General features: G+C 49.3%; 2 protein-coding genes across 2 annotated transcripts; one reads left to right on the top strand and one right to left on the bottom strand.

The window, feature by feature from the left end:
• Nucleotides 1-1,681: 1,681 nt before the first annotated feature.
• On the top strand, nt 1,682-5,595 carry TMEM79 (transmembrane protein 79; the record flags this gene model as incomplete). Its single annotated transcript, XM_082832864.1, has 3 exons — nt 1,682-2,441; nt 2,722-2,935; nt 5,368-5,595. The coding sequence occupies 3 exons, from the start codon at nt 1,682-1,684 to the stop codon at nt 5,579-5,581; spliced, it is 1,188 nt and encodes a 395-aa protein (XP_082688990.1). The 3' UTR covers nt 5,582-5,595.
• Nucleotides 5,596-5,677: 82 nt separating this feature from the next.
• On the bottom strand, nt 5,678-9,627 carry GLMP (glycosylated lysosomal membrane protein). The gene is made up of 6 exons (XM_082832863.1): nt 9,544-9,627; nt 8,775-9,032; nt 8,373-8,573; nt 8,030-8,248; nt 7,302-7,558; nt 5,678-7,187 (listed from the first exon to the last, which is right to left on the bottom strand). The coding sequence occupies exons 1-6, from the start codon at nt 9,619-9,621 to the stop codon at nt 7,022-7,024; spliced, it is 1,179 nt and encodes a 392-aa protein (XP_082688989.1). The 5' UTR covers nt 9,622-9,627; the 3' UTR covers nt 5,678-7,021.
• Nucleotides 9,628-15,276: the final 5,649 nt, after the last annotated feature.

Here is a 15,276-nt window from a genome sequence, read left to right as displayed (position 1 = left end):
TGGTTTAGTTGCTAGGCTTCTTTATTATCTGTTATCCCAAAAGAACAAGCTCTTTAAGCGCAGAGGCTTTTTTTTTTTTTGGCCGCGTGGGGTCTTTGTTGCTGCACGTGGGCTTTCTGGCTTTCTCTGGTTGCAGGGAGCGGGGCTGCTCTTCCAGGGGCTACTCTTCGTTGTGGTGCGCGGCCTTCTTATTGCGGTGGCTTCTCTTGTTGTGGAGCTCAGGCTCTAGGCGCGCAGGCTCTAGAGCACAGACTCAGTAGTTGTGGCACACGAGCTTAGTTGCTCCGTGGCATCTGGGCTCTTCCCAGACCAGAGATAGAACCCGTGCACGCTGCATTGGCAGGCGGATTCTTAACCACTGCGCCACCAGGGAAGTCCCAAGCACAGACACTTTGCCTGTCATCTTGCTCTTTCCTGTGTCTGTGCCTAGCTAATAATAGGTGCTCAATAAATATTGAATGAATAAGTGTAGAAATTCAACCTCTTTTTGGGTATCCCAATCTACTCCAAGCACCCTCTGATGCCCAAACCCACTTCTTCCTCCTTTGCTTTCCTGTGCTGAGGGTTCCTACGCATCCCATGTTGCTAGGACACACACTTACCTCTATGATCAGCTGCACCCCCACTTTCAGAAAGGATGACGTCCTCCTTTAATGCTTTTTCTGTCGGCAGATTCAGCAGGGCGGGGCCTGCCCCTTTAAACTGGGCCGCACCTGCTCTGGTCAGACTGGTTTGGAGACACAGGTAAAGGGAGGGAGACTGAGAGGAATACTCGCAGAGCCAGCAGGGAGCTGGGCAGCTCCTTCCCGGACACTGGGGACCCTCTACCTCTCTCCAGATGGAAAGTAAGTGGGTGTCATGGGTCCAGACACTAAGGGTTAGGAGGTCCTTGAGGAGATGGAGAGAGGGGAATCAGCCCCATCCAGAAGCAGTGAGATGGAAGGCGGCAGGGAGGGAAGAAAGACCAGAGAGGAGGCACGGGAAACAGTCTTGATTAGACTTAGAGATCAGAATGAACAGACTCAGGCCCTCCAGAGACGTTGTGGGTGGGTTACTGAGAAGTTTGGAAACTGACCAGGTATCCAGATTGGTGACAAAAGAACAGGATGCACTGCTGTTGCCAGTTCCTTGGGACAGATCTCTTGGCAAATCATTGGTATCAGTTGCCAGGAGAGTTCCAGTTGGGGATCTGCAGGGGAATGGGAGGTGTGGAGGTGAAGGGGAGGCTTCTCTGTCCCACAAGAATATCCTTAGCGGGAATAAAATCCTTGGCAAAATTCTAGACCTCTCCTTTTCCTCCCATTCCTGCATTAGGGTGGCCATGACCCCAGGGGTTTTGGTGGAGGGGGTAGAAGGCGTGGGTGGAGGCTGGCTGAGGCCACAGCTGCCAGCACCTGTGCCCCCTGACTCACCCTCTCCTGCTGAATAGCACTTGATGTCGAAAGGGTGCCTCCATTTCGGCTCTCACTTCCCTCCTGCCTCCCTCTGTTTCAACACCTTCCTCCGGACCATGTTCTCCCTAAGGTCCCAGAAAGGACTAAAGTCCATGAGGCCGGCTGCCCTGGAGACTTCCTGTTCTGTCAGCCCTTCCTGAGGGCCAGAGGATGGCAGCTTCTTAAAGAACTTTACTCTCTCCAGGGTGACATGACCTTGCGGTAGACCCCAGAAGTGAAGCCCCAGGATGACAGAACCCGAGACCCTGGCCCTGCTGGAAGTGAAGAGGCCGGAGGCCCTGGAGAAGAGCCCACCCCAGGCTTTGGTCCCCAATGGCCGGAAGCTGGAAGGGGAAGATGGGGTTGAGTCTGGAGGAGCTGAGTCCTCCAGAGCGGGATCTTCAGCTGGGTCTCCCACAGCCGGAGAGGGGACGGAGGATGGTCTAGACAGCACAGTAAGTGAGGCTGCCACCTTGCCCTGGGGGACTGGCCCCCAGCCCAGTGCCCCGTTCTCAGATCCCCCTGGCTGGAGGAACATTGAGCCTGAGCCCCTTAAGTCAGAGCCACCCACCAAGCTAGAGGAGTTGCCTGAAGATGACGCCAGCCTGCTGCCCGAGAAGGTGGCCCGGGCCTTCGTGCCCATCGACCTACAGTGCGTTGAGCGGCGGCCCCAGGAAGACCTCATTGTGTGCTGTGAGGCCAGCGAGGGTGAGCGCCGCCAGACCTTCCTGCCCACCCGGGCCACCCACCCTGAGCCCCCGGAGCGCAAGTGGGCCGAGGCAGTGGTGAGGCCGCCTGGGTACTCCTGTGGGTGCTGCAGGGGACGTGGAGGCCATGAGGGGCTGAGGGCCATGGCCTCGGTGGGAGCCGCCCTCATCCTCTTCCCCTGCCTGCTCTATGGGGCATATGCCTTCCTGCCCTTCGATGCCCCGCGCCTGCCGACCATGAGTTCCCGCCTCATCTACACGCTGCGCTGCGGGGTCTTTGCCACCTTCCCCATTGTACTGGGTGAGCCTGGGCCCTGCAAGAAGGGAGGGGGCATGTGGGAGCTCGGCTGGAGGGCAGGGCCTGCTTGGCTTGGGGAGCAGGGGAGTTTCCCTTCACTAGACCTGGACCCTCAGGGCCTCCCACACCCTGTCACCCCTGTGTGCCCACCTCCTCCCAGGACCACCTCAGCCCCACCCACGGTGCAGAGCCCATGCCCATGAGCTCTCTGCTACGAACCCTGCCTCCAGCTTCCTGCCTGCCGCTCCTCTCCTGACCCTATGTGTCCTCCAACCCTACCCAGGGATCCTGGTGTACGGGCTGAGCCTGTTGTGCTTTTCTGCCCTGCGGCCCTTTGGGGAGCCACGACGGGAGGTGGAGATCCACCGGCGATACGTGGCCCAGTCGGTCCAGCTCTTCATCCTCTACTTCTTCAACCTGGCCGTGCTTTCCACCTACCTGCCCCAAGACACCCTCAAACTGCTCCCTCTGCTCACTGGTCTCTTCGCCATCTCCCGGTGAGCTGGGGCTGGGGGTGGGGCAGAGGGAGGTGCTGGTGCTCAAGAGGCCCAGGCATCTGAATGTCTGGAGAGCCAGGGAGCTTTCTGGATTCTGCAGCAGCCCAAATGTGCACCCCGGAAAGTTGAGTCACTTTCTTCCTTGTACTTTACCTCACCTGGTAGCAGGTGATCAGCTCGTATGTCTTTCATAAGAGACATGTATCAACCTAGAACTGGAAAGGCTTTCAGGTGTCGCCTAGACCAACCTCCCACCCCTTGCGGCCACTCCTCTGTGGCACTCTGGTCAGGTGGCCACTGGCTGAACATTGGTTGAACAGCCCCTGTGACCAAGTGCTTAGTTCTTTGTAAGGCAGTCTTGTTCCATTTTTCAGAAGTCCTAATTATTAGAAAGTCCTTTTTTATATTGTGCTAAAAACTGCTGCCCTGACTCTGACCTCTGTAATTGCCTAGACAAATTCAGGTCTTTGAAAACAGCTCTCAATTCCTCCACTCCAACACTCTGCTTCCCCAGTGTTTACTTTGCTAAATGGCCCTGGTCCCTTCACTATCCTGTGTCCTTCCCTCTAGGCAGGAAATTCTCCTGTCAAATGGGAGGGATGGGGGCTGGTCAAGGGTATTGTCCTGTTCATACAAGCCAAGGCCACATAGGTCTCATGGCATCCTCATTACTCTGCTTTCATTTAGAATTTGTAGGCACCTGAAATCCTTAGGGGTGTTTTCACGTGACCTACTGTTAACCCAGAAGGCACCTTGGAATTTCTGAAGCCAAATGCAGGCCTTTCCATTTTGTCCCCTAATACATTTCCTTTTGTTATTTTCCATATAGCATTCCAGGTAGCTTTAACTGCTAAAGCATTCTTCCTATTTAGCTTAAATCTGTCTTCCTGTCACTTCTGACTGTAGTCTAGTGGTCATTTGTCCCACCAGCCTCCTGACCATCATGCAGCCCTGCAAGTTCTCCCAGTAGATGTTTCCCAAGATAAATATGTTCCTGCTCATGTAACTCAACCTCCCATCTCCCTCTCGGGGAATGCTGGTCTCAGACAGAAGTTGGTTTAAGCACCAAGAATCATCAGGGAGCTAAAGGACCAGCAATCGTCTGGTCCATCTCACCCATTTTACAGAGAGAAAGTGACTACAGATTGGGGGAGAAGAGTCGCATAGGTCAGTCAGCAGCAGAGGCAGGACTAGAACCCAGGTCCCTTCCTTCTCTCATCCAGGGTCCTTCTTCCCTGCCATGGGCAAGTTACTTAAGTATTTTGTGCCTCAGTTTCATCATCTGTAAAATGGAGTTATTGTGAAGATTAAGTGAGTTAATTCATGTAGAGTGCTTGCAACAGTCTAGTACTTGGTAAGTGTTCACTAAATGTGAACTTTCATATTATTATTATGCTATGCTGCCTCCTGGTGCAGTAGAAAAGCAGCAGTTACTCTTTCCTCCGTTTCCCAGGTAAAAAAAATAGAGACATCACAATTTTGTAATAAGTGATCCTTTATATATTAAGAGGAAGCTGCTGCCCTCCCGCCACTGAGGAGTGTGTATTTTGAATGGATCTTCCAAGAGGGGAAATTTGGTTGTGCCTAGTCCATCCCTCTGGGCTTCAAGCTCTCTTGAAGCTGGTTTCCTTACTCTCTCCTTTCCCTGAGGGGCAGGAGACGGGGTGATGAACAGGCATGGGTTCAAACCATGGTTTTACTATTTCCCCAATGTGTGACTTTGGACCAGTCTTACTTAACCCTTTTGGAATCTTAGTTTCTTCATCTGCAAAAGGGGAAGTAAATACAATGGAATGTACTGCAGCTGTGAAATAACGAAGCTGTTTATATACTAATACAACACAATCTCCAAGATACATTAAATGAGGGGGAAAAAATCAATGTGCAGAACAATCTCATATTTAGTATGCTACCAAACTTCCAAAAAAAGAGAGGAAAGGAAAACATAAATCTTTTCGCTCATATGTACAGAAAACATCACGATGTACAAGAAACCATAATACTGGATGTCTGGGGTGGGAGTGGAACAGAGGTGAGAAGGTGAAGGACGAGAATAGGGTATCTGGGAATCAGTAAAGGAAGACATTTTACTATACTCACTGGTACCTTTGAATTTTGAACCATGTAAACGTATACTGCCTACTCAAAATTTTTTAATTAAAATTTGAAAAGTACACAAAGAGGGAGGTGAATAATATTCACATTTCATAGAGATGCGGGGGTCTAAATTAAATTAACCATTGCCCCTAAAGTAATTGGTACCATGCCTGGCACATGGTAAGTACATAAACACTGGCTGTCTTTAGAGGTATCAGTTGTGCTGACCAACACCCAGCTACTGCCTTCACTTTGTATTCTCCCCATCATCAGCCTGTTGCCAGTTAGCTCATGTACTCCCCTCAAGGAAAGCCCGATCTTTTCTTGCCTCCCAGGCTGATATACTGGCTGACCTTTGCTGTGGGCCGCTCCTTCCGAGGCTTTGGCTACGGCCTGACATTCCTGCCCCTGCTGTCCATGCTGGTGTGGAACCTCTACTATATGTTCGTGGTGGAGCCCGAACGCATGCTCACTGCCTCCGAGAGCCGCCTGGACTACCCTGACCACGCCCGCTCAGCCTCAGACTACAGGCCTCGCTCCTGGGGCTAAGCCGCCCCACCCCCTTGCTCCCAGCCCTGGTACCTGGGTGGGATGAACCCACCTACTGCCCCGGCAGGGGGTCCCATCCAATCACAGCCTGGACTGTCCCCTGCTCTCCGAGTTGGGGCACTCCCCTTCACCTTTGGAGCCTGGGACAATTAGGCGGGAGGGACTCAGACATTCTTTCAGGGAAAGAGGTGGACAGCCATATTCCTTAAGGATGCTGAGGGCACAGGACCAGGAGCAGAGGCATGGTTCCTTCCTGAGCAGCCTCCCACCACTGCCACTAGGGCCCACAATGGCTGGACTCTGCTCCACTCTCCAGCCTCCTGTAAGGCAGCCAGCAGAGCCACAGCCAAAACTCTGACCATTTCTGTGCTGGGTGTCCAAGCAGAGGGCCTCAAAGAGACTAGAAACCTTGCCCATGCCTAAAGGTAATGGCTGGCCATCAGATCAAATAGGACGTTCACGTTTGGTGAAAACCTTCTTGGGGACCTGTATTCAGGACCCTCCATGACTGGCCATATAGGCTCTTGAGCCTCAGTCAAGTCAACAGCTGTCCCAATCCAGTGTGGCTGCCGCCTCCCTTCCAACCCTTTAGGTCCCTGTAACCTTGCACCTCCATACTGCCCAGAAGTCATACCTCTCTCATGGGAAGAGGAGCAGACAGGGAAACCTGCCTCCCAGGAGGCGTGTGTGTGTGTGTGTGTGTGTTTGTGTGTGTGTGTGTGTGTGTGTATGTGTGTGCGTGCGCGCACACACCCACACCTGTGGTGGCTGGGAGTGGTGGGAAGACATAGTGGTTGATGTTAACCCCATGTGAATGTGTGTGTAACAATAAACAACTACCACTGTCTTCCTTGGCTCTTCCTTCGTGTTTGCGCCCTCGTCTCAAGTGTCCCTTCCTTGTTTGATTCAGACTGCACCAGGGACCTCCCAGCTCCACATGTTGAAGAGTGGCCGGCAGGAGCCTGGTCCCATGGCAAGGGAGAGAACTGGGCCTGGGGAAGAAACGGCGCTGCAAACAAGAAATTGCCTTCCATGCCCACCTCCAGCCCTCTCATTCCCTGGAACCAGACCCAGCAACACTCACACACTGAGAGACAAGCCCTGGGGAAAAACTTAGTCTATTTCATGCCCTCCAGGGTAGCAGACAAGTCAGAAGGCCTCTCATTTAGGCCTGTGAGTCCCATTCAAGGGAAATGGGGGGGTGGAGGGGCGGGGAGGAAAGGATGAGGGGACCCTCCCTCTAGCAATCACTGTGTCCCTGGTCCCTCCTCAAAGTTTGAAGGAAGCCCCACCTGGGTCCGCAGGAAGTTGAGGCTGGTCTCTGAGGTTCTGCAGAAAAGCAAGATGCGAAAAGGGAGCAGCTGGCTAGGAATACTGACCCTCAAACCTGCAGACCAGCAAGGCAGTTCCAGTAATGTCCTTCCCTCTAGAGAGCAGGCCTCAGTTTATAGGCTGATATTCTGAGTACCGCTTGTGGCCCAGCAGCAGAAACACGCCTCCTGCCAGCAGCACGAGCGCTGGAGCACCCAGGGCCACTGCCATGATGCCTAGGACTAGCGAGGACAAGGCATCTACTGGAGGGGTGCCCACACCCAGGAGCATGGACCTAGAGCGAGCAGAGTGAGAAAGAGAGGTGAGCAGGCTTGGCGGGGAAGGCCGAGAGGCCCAACCTTCCTCCACTTCAACCTCCCAAACCCTTGGCCCAGGCCCTGACTCTCACCAGCTGAGGTAGTGTTTGTCCCAGTAGCCAGGGCCTGTGGAAGTCCCAAATGTCAGATTGAAGGCACAGAAGTTGTTCTGGGACCCAAAGAAGGCTCGGACAATGGGTGACTGGGGGAGAAGGTATGCCAAGGTGGGGTAAAGAGGGGAAGCTTGGCAGGGCATGGCTGATTCCCGGCCCCCCTGCTTCTGAGAGAAAGCCACTGGTCGCCACTGCATGAAGCCTGATGGGAGGGAGCCCCATAGCAGCTGGTCCAACTGGGGAGAAAGGCAAACAGGCAGGATGAGGAGGACCCGTGGTGCCCGACCTTTCTGTTCCCCCACCCTTTTCCAGCCTCTGTCTGTCACGAGTTGTCCTGAATCCTAGGCCTGGTTCTAGAACTCACAGGCTGTTTGCATCGATCTCTCCTCTGTAGAAAGGGGAGCTGGACTGGATGGCACTGGGTCCTTTTCCAGCCTCAACACTCAGCAAGCCTGCACTCAGCTCCCTCCTTTGGGCCCCCGGGCCCTTGCAAATCCCATCTGTCAGAGCACTAGTCACACTGTACTGCCTTCCCTCTGGCTCCTCCACTGAGAGCAGAGACTGGGCTAATTCATTAGCACAGTGCCCAGCACTTAAAGGAGCTGAGTGAAGTGTTGCTAAATGGTAAATGGTTGAATGATTCTCTGAGGTCCTAATGGGGTCCCCCTTCACCCCACACCCATCTGCTTCTCTGCTGGAAGCCTGACCTGGAAGACGGCAGGTGCATATTCATCATCGATGGAGCGCTGCTCCTGCACTGAGGGGCAGTCAGGGCCATGGCCCAACGTGGCTACCTCCAGCCCAAACAAGGAGTGGTTTCCCCGGGGAGAGGCCCCAACCAGGTCCACCTCTAGCTGGCAGGTGTCCGCTGTGTGCAGGAGGCGAGGGGGTTGGGCTGGTCGGCCAGATCCGGAGAAGGCCTGAACCTAGGATGGAAGAGGCATGGGAGGTGTGGGAAGCAGGTGGATGCCTGTGTTTGAAGGCAACCCCCATCATTAACTCCCACCCTCGTAAACCAGCCTTTTGAGTTCTGATTCCCCATACCCTTACCCTGAAGGCCAGGCTGCCACTGGCAAAAGCCCCAGTGGGGTCGTGAATGGGGTGGCCTCGAAATGTGGCGCTCAGGGTGGCAGGATCCAATGAGTCAGTGATGTTGTCCCAGGAGAAATCGGCCAAGGAGTATGGGGGATATGATTTTCCTGGAGGCTTTGCGGCTGCATCGGATGTGTCGGTGCTGTCAAACTCAAACAGCTGGCGGGTGGGGGTGCGGAGGGACTAGGCTTGCCTGAGTCCAGCTTTCTCCTGAATCACCACCACCACCCGTTCACTGGCCCCACCCCAGGCTCTCATACCTGACTCGACTTCACCTACCCCCAGTCTTGTTTCTCCCTCTAACTCGAATGAACCCTCACCTCCGCACTCTTCCCCTTGGTTCTCCCCCAACCTCCTCACCCTGGTAAAGACGATGGCAGAAGAAAATTGGATGCTCTCCTTGGGGAGCACCATGAGACCCCCGTCAGGCTCAGAGGAAATCAGGAGGCTCCAGTTGACACTCAGGGTGCTGTTGGGGGTGTTGGTGGCCACCAGCAGCACGGCTGGGGGTCCCAGGCTGCTCCACACATAGTGCAGGGTGGAAGTGGCACCCACTGCCCAGATATGAAGCAGGTTGTGGGAAGGGTCCAGCCAGTCAGAGATGACCTTCAGAGACACCTGGAACATGGAGCAGAGGAGGGTCAAGCAAACAGGATCAGGGAGAGACACAGAGCAAAGAAGTTTGGGGATAAGGAGAGGGGCCTTGGAAAATGATGAGGAAAGGGTGGCACCTTGGGGGCCTAGGCAAGAGGAATGCTTGTGGGAGCTAACAGAACCTTCTTGTAAAGGGCAGAGGTTGGGTGGAGGAGAGGTGGGTAGAGCCAGAACTGCCTTGACCCTGGTGGAGAGATCAGGGCACAGGGCTGAGAGGAAGAAAGAAATCCAACACTTGTTTGGACCTGGCTCACTCAGGGCTAAGTCAAGGTCCAGGTTTCACCAGAAGACAGGAAGCTCTCACATCCACCCTACTCCACAATCCTGTCCCGTGACCCATGGCTGCTCCGACCCCCAGTTTGAAAAACTCTTTTGTCAATGCAAGCACACTCCACCCCCACCAATTGTTTGCCCTAGATTCCAACCACCCTTCAAGGTAGCATATCCTGAAACACCAACTGCTCTAGCCCCTCACCTGGCGGGTCTCCTCCCCCAGAAGGCCAAACGGAGCTGCTGTCAGAAGTAGGCTCAGGAGGAGCAGGGCGCTCCTCATAGCTTCTCACGCAGTCCCAACTTCAGAAGGCGGAAGAGACGCTGAAATCATGTGACTCACAGATTCAGCTGATCTCTTTAAAGGGCGGGACCATCACAACAGTTCTTAAAGAGACCGCCTCCCTTAACCCAGATTTGTGAGTGAGAACAGAATCAGAAAGGTTAGGAGTTCGTCATCCCCAAATGACCTGGCAAGCAAGTCATCCCAGGCTAGATCTGCAGACATACTCCCAACCTCTCCTACCCAACTGGTCCCGCTAAAGTTACCTATAAGCAGGCATGATGTCTGGATTCAACATCCAAATGTAATCTATAGAATGACTCTGTGGCAGGGAAGGCACTGAGAAGAATTTGAAGGAATTCGATGGGAGAGATAGCACACCTCAGAGGGTTCTTTTTGTCAGTTTTTAATATTTATTGAGCTCCCAGCTATGCAGGTTCTTGTCCTGGAAGAGCTCACAATTTTATTGTGGAGAAAAGAAACCTCAGAAAACAGGACATGAAAGTGATACATAATTGTCATAGGAGGGAGTTCATGTCTGGCTGAATGAATGCACTTTTTATTTTTCTTGTTTTTTTTCTTTAATTTTTAAATTTTATGTATATTTTGGCTGCGTTGGGTCTTCGTTGCTGCGCGCGGGCTTTCTCTAGTTGCGGCAAGTGGGGGCTAATCTTCGTTGCGGTGCACGGGCTTCTCATTGTGGTGGCTTCTCTTGTTGCGGAGCACAGGCTCTAGGTGCATGGGCTTCACTGAGATGCGTGAGCCCTAGAGCGCACAGGCTTCAGTAGTTGCAGCACGTGGGCTCAGTAGTTGTGGCGCACAGGCTTAGTTGTTCTGCAGCATGTGGGATCTTCCCGGACCAGGGATCGAACCTGTGTGCCCTGTATTGGCAGGCGGATTCCTAATCATTGCGCCACCTGGGAAGTCCTTTCTTGTTTTTTTGTTTTTGGTTTGTTTGTTTGTTTTGCCTAATCCTAAAATTATTTTGGCTAATAAAAAATGCATACAGTACAATATTCATAAGGTACCAAAGGGTACCACCCCTATTCCCCAGCAACCTGGGTCCTTCCTTGAGACAACCACTATTATCAGTTTCTCATGTGTCCTTCATAAAATATTCTATGCATGCTCAAGTGTATGTTTTGTTGGGTATTTTTTGGCCGCGCCATGTGGCATCTGGGATCTTAGTTCCCTGACCAGGGATCGAACCCGTGCCCCCTGCAGTGGAAGTGCAGTCTTAACCACTGGACTGCCACGGAACTCCCTCAAGTGTGTGTGTGTGTGCACACTTGATAATACATATATACATATACATATATACACATATATATATGTATAATAAGATACAATGGAATCCACTGTTCTGCAGTTTGTTTTTTCACTTATATATTGAGGAATGTTCTGTATCAATGCACTTGGAGTTGTCTCATTCTCCAGTCTTTCATTGCAGGGCAGACGTTCCATGGGTATATTTAGCCAGAACCTTGATAGTATCCAACATTTTGCTACGGCAAACAACACTGAAAGGAATATTCCTGTATGAAAAGCATTTCATACATATTTGTAACCAAATCTATAGGATAAACACCCAGGAGTAGAATTGCCCAGTCAAGTTGCCCTCTATGAGGTTCATCAATTGACACTCACACCATGTCTGAGAGCCCATTTCCCCCACACCCTGGCAAGTGCTTACCAAACTTAATTTGCATTTCCCTATGAATAAGGTTAAACATCTCTTCATGCTTTATTAGTCATTTATTTTTTGCTTCTCTGGAGCTATTTATACACTTGGCCTATTTTTCTGAGGCCCTATCTTCTTTTTTTTTTTTTTGCAGTAAGCGGGCCTCTCACTGTTGTGGCCTCTCCCGTTGCGGAGCACAGGCTCCAGACACGCAGGCTCAGTGGCCATGGCTCACGGGCCTAGCCGCTCCGCGGCATGTGGGATCTTCCCGAACCGGGGCACAAACCCGTGTCCCCTGCATCGGCAGGCGGACTCTCAACCACTGCGCCACCAGGGAAGCCCGGCCCTATCTGCTTAATGGCCAAGTTCTAAAAGTTCAAGGAAATCAACTCTTGTACTGTTGCAAACATCATCCTCCCTCTCCCATTTGTTCTTTTTTTGCCATGCAAATATTCTATGTAGTTACATTTATTATTTTTCCCCACTCTGATAAGTATTTATTTATTTACTTACTTACAGCCACACTGTGCAACTTGCAGGATCTCAGTTCCCTGACCAGGGATGGAACCCGTGCCCTTGGTAGTGAAAGCACAGAGCCCTAACCACTGGGTTGCCAGGGAATTCCCGTGGTAAGTATGTTTTTAAATCTCGTGTCTTCTTCTAGTACTCTTATATTTAAATCTTTCAGTCGCCTGGAATTAATTTTGCTGTAATAAATGAAGAAAGGATCCAATTTAATTTTTTCCCCAAATGGCTACTCTAGGATAAACTAAAGTTTCCTTAAAAACCTTCATTTTTCTGGCCTTACTACCCAAAGCAATCTACAGATTTAATGCAATCCCTATCAAATTACCCATGACATTTTTCACAGAACTAGAACAAATAATCCTAAAATGTATATGGAAGCATAAAAGACCCAGAATTGCCAAAGCAATCCTTAGGAAAAAGAACAAAGTAGGAAGCATTGCCTTCCCAGACTTCGGACAATACTACAAAGCTATGGTAATCAAAACAGTGTGGTATTGGACTTCCCTGGCGGTCCAGTGGTTAAGACTCCATGCTTCCACTGCAGGGGGCGAGGGTTCAGTCCCTGGTTGGGGAACTAAGATCCCACAATCTGTGCAGTATGGCCAAAAAATTAAAAAAAAAAAAAAGATACCAGCGTGGTATTGGCACAAAAACAGATGGAACAGAATAGAGAGCCCAGAAATAAACCCACACACCTATAGATAATTAATCTTTGACAAAGGAGGCAAGAACATACAATGGGGAAAACACAGTATCTTCAGCAAGTGGTGTTGGAAAAGCTATACAGCCACGTGTAAATCAATGAAGTTAGAACACACCCTCACACCATACTCAAAAAAAACCTCAAAATGGCTTAAGACTTAAATATAAGACATGACACCATAAAACTACTAGAAGAGAACATAGGCAAAACATTCTCTGACATAAATTGTACCAATGTTTTCTTAGGTCAGTCTCCCAAGGCAACAGAAATAAAAGCAAAAATAAACAAATGGGACCTAATCAAACTTACAAGCTTCTGTACAAAGGAAACCATAAACAAAACGAAAAGACAACCTATGTACTGGAGGAAAATATCTGCAAATGATGCAACCAACAAGGGATTAATTTCCAAAATATACAAACAGCTCATACAACTTCATAACAAAAAAACAAACAACCCAATTGAAAAATGTGCAGAAGACCTAAATAGACATTTCTCCAAAGAAGACATACAGATGGCCAATAGGCATATGAAAAGATGCTCATCATCGCTAATTATTAAAGAAATGCAAATCAAAACTACAGTAAATCAAGCATACTGCAATAAAAATTAATTATACATAAAGAAAAACCTACAATGAGGTACCACCTCACACCAGTCAGAATGGCCATCATTAAAAAGTTTACAAGGGCACTTTCCTGATGGTCCAGTGGTTAAGACTCCGTGCTTCCACTGCAGGCAGCACAGGTTCGATCCCTGGTTGGGAAACTAAGATCCCGCATATTGCACAGTGCGGCTAGAAAAAAGAAAAAAAGTCTACAAATAATAAATTTTGGAGAGAGGGTGGAAAAAAGAGAACCCTCTTACACTGTTGGTGGGAACAGAAATTGGTGCAGCCACTATGGGAAACAGTATGGAGGTTCCTCAAAAAACTAAAAATAGAGTTGCCATGTGATCCAGCAATCCCACTACTGGACATACACCCAAACAAAACTATAATTTAAAAAGATACATGCACCCCCTATAGCAGCACTATTTACAATTGCCAAGACACACAATGGAATATTATCCATAAAAAAGAATGAAATAGTGCCACTTGCAGCAACATGGATGGACCTAGAGATTACCATACTAAGCGAAGTAACTTAGAAAAAGACAAGGACCATATGATATCACTTACATGTGGAATCTAAAATACAACACAGGACTTCCCTGGCGGTCCAGTGGTTAAGAATCTGTGCTTCCACTGCAGGGGGCACGGGTTCGATCCCTGGTGAGGGAAATAAGATCCCGCATGCTGTGTGGTGTGGCCAAAAAAGAAAAAAAAAAAAACCACAAATGAACTTATCTACGGAACAGAAACAGACTCACAGACATAGAGAACAGACTTGTGGTTGTTAGTAAGGGGTGGGGGTCGGGGAGGGAAGGATTGGGAGTTTGGGATTAGCATATGCATACTATCACATACAGAATGGATAAACAAGGTCCTACTGTATATAGCACAAGGAACTACATTTATTATCCTGTGCTAAACCAGAACGGAAAAGAATACGAAAAAGATGTCATTTTGCTGTACAACAGAAGCAGCCACATAGCACAGGCAGATCAGCTTGGTGCTTTGTGACCGCCTAGAGGGGTGGGACAGGGAGTGTGGGAGGGAGATGCAAAAGGGAGGAGATATGGGGATATATGTATATGTATAGCTGATTCACTTTGTTATAAAGCAGAAACTAACACACCATTGTAAAGCAATTATATTTCAATAAAGATGCTAAAAAAAATTTACAGAGAAGTTATAATGCCATGAGAAAATGCCTCTGACCCCAATGCTAAGTGAAACTAACAGATGAGAAAAATGTTCTATATGTGTTGAGCTTTTTCTGTTCCTATTTTTTTTGTTTTTCTTTTTCAATAAATAAAGTTTTGCACAGAAATAAGACTGGAAGTAAAAATAACAAAATACTAACAGTGGTTGGATTCAGATAAAGGGGCTTTGGGTTCTTTAGAAAATCATTTCTATTTTTCTGTATTTAATAAATATTCTTTTGGAACTTTAAAACAATCTTAAATCAACTATACTTCAATAAAACTTAAAAAAAATCTTTTCACTTTTCTTGAGAAAAAAAGTACTTGTACCCTCTGAGGTTATCAACTCTGGACTTGACAAGCAAGGATATAAGCAAGAGTCTTGGCTGAGTTCAAAGGGTTTCAGTAAATAAGAATTCAAGTCTCCCCACCACCCCCAATACACCACTTTTGGGGGGCGGGGTATGGAATAGGACTTACTTGAATCCAGGAATTTGCCAGGGAAGAACCATGACAAAGTCAAGGTGGCAGCAAAGTTGTGTTCATGGAATCATTTAGAGTTCACGCAGGCAACAAAGTGGCTTGGATAGCCTTTAATCACTGTTAAATTTAGCCTTTGAACAGCACAGAGGGGCTCTGAAAGCTAGACTGAAGAGTACAGATTGATCTAACATGCCAGGAGGAATTTTCATAGGTTCAGAAGACTTTGTAAGTCTTAAAAGAATAAAGAGGCACTGATGACAGGAGGGAAGACTACTATGTACAATTATCCAAGTGCTTAACCATTACAGCTGAAACCAGAATGGACCCAGAAAGGTGTTAAGGAACAAATGGGAGGCAATTCCTCCCTCCACAACTTCCAAGCACTACTTCTTCAAGATATTTTTATCTACTTGAGAATTAACTCATCTTTCTTTAAGGTCTTAAAGCTCTGAGG

This window comes from Leucopleurus acutus (assembly GCF_964270905.1).
Source record: "Leucopleurus acutus genome assembly, chromosome: 2".
Classification (NCBI taxonomy): domain Eukaryota; kingdom Metazoa; phylum Chordata; class Mammalia; order Artiodactyla; family Delphinidae; genus Leucopleurus; species Leucopleurus acutus.
The sequence above is the reverse complement of the archived record's forward strand: the minus strand, read 5'-3'. Positions and strand labels throughout refer to the sequence as shown.

Excerpts from the sequence above, each read along its gene's own strand:
- GLMP (XM_082832863.1), bottom strand. The coding sequence starts at position 9,621 with ATGAGGAGCGCCCTGCTCCTCCTGAGCCTACTTCTGACAGCAGCTCCG. Across the intron at positions 8,574-8,774 it reads CTGCCATCGTCTTTACCAGG|CTGTTTGAGTTTGACAGCAC; the intron begins GTGAGGAGGTTG and ends CCCACCCGCCAG. Across the intron at positions 7,188-7,301 it reads GACAAACACTACCTCAGCTG|GTCCATGCTCCTGGGTGTGG; the intron begins GTGAGAGTCAGG and ends TGCTCGCTCTAG.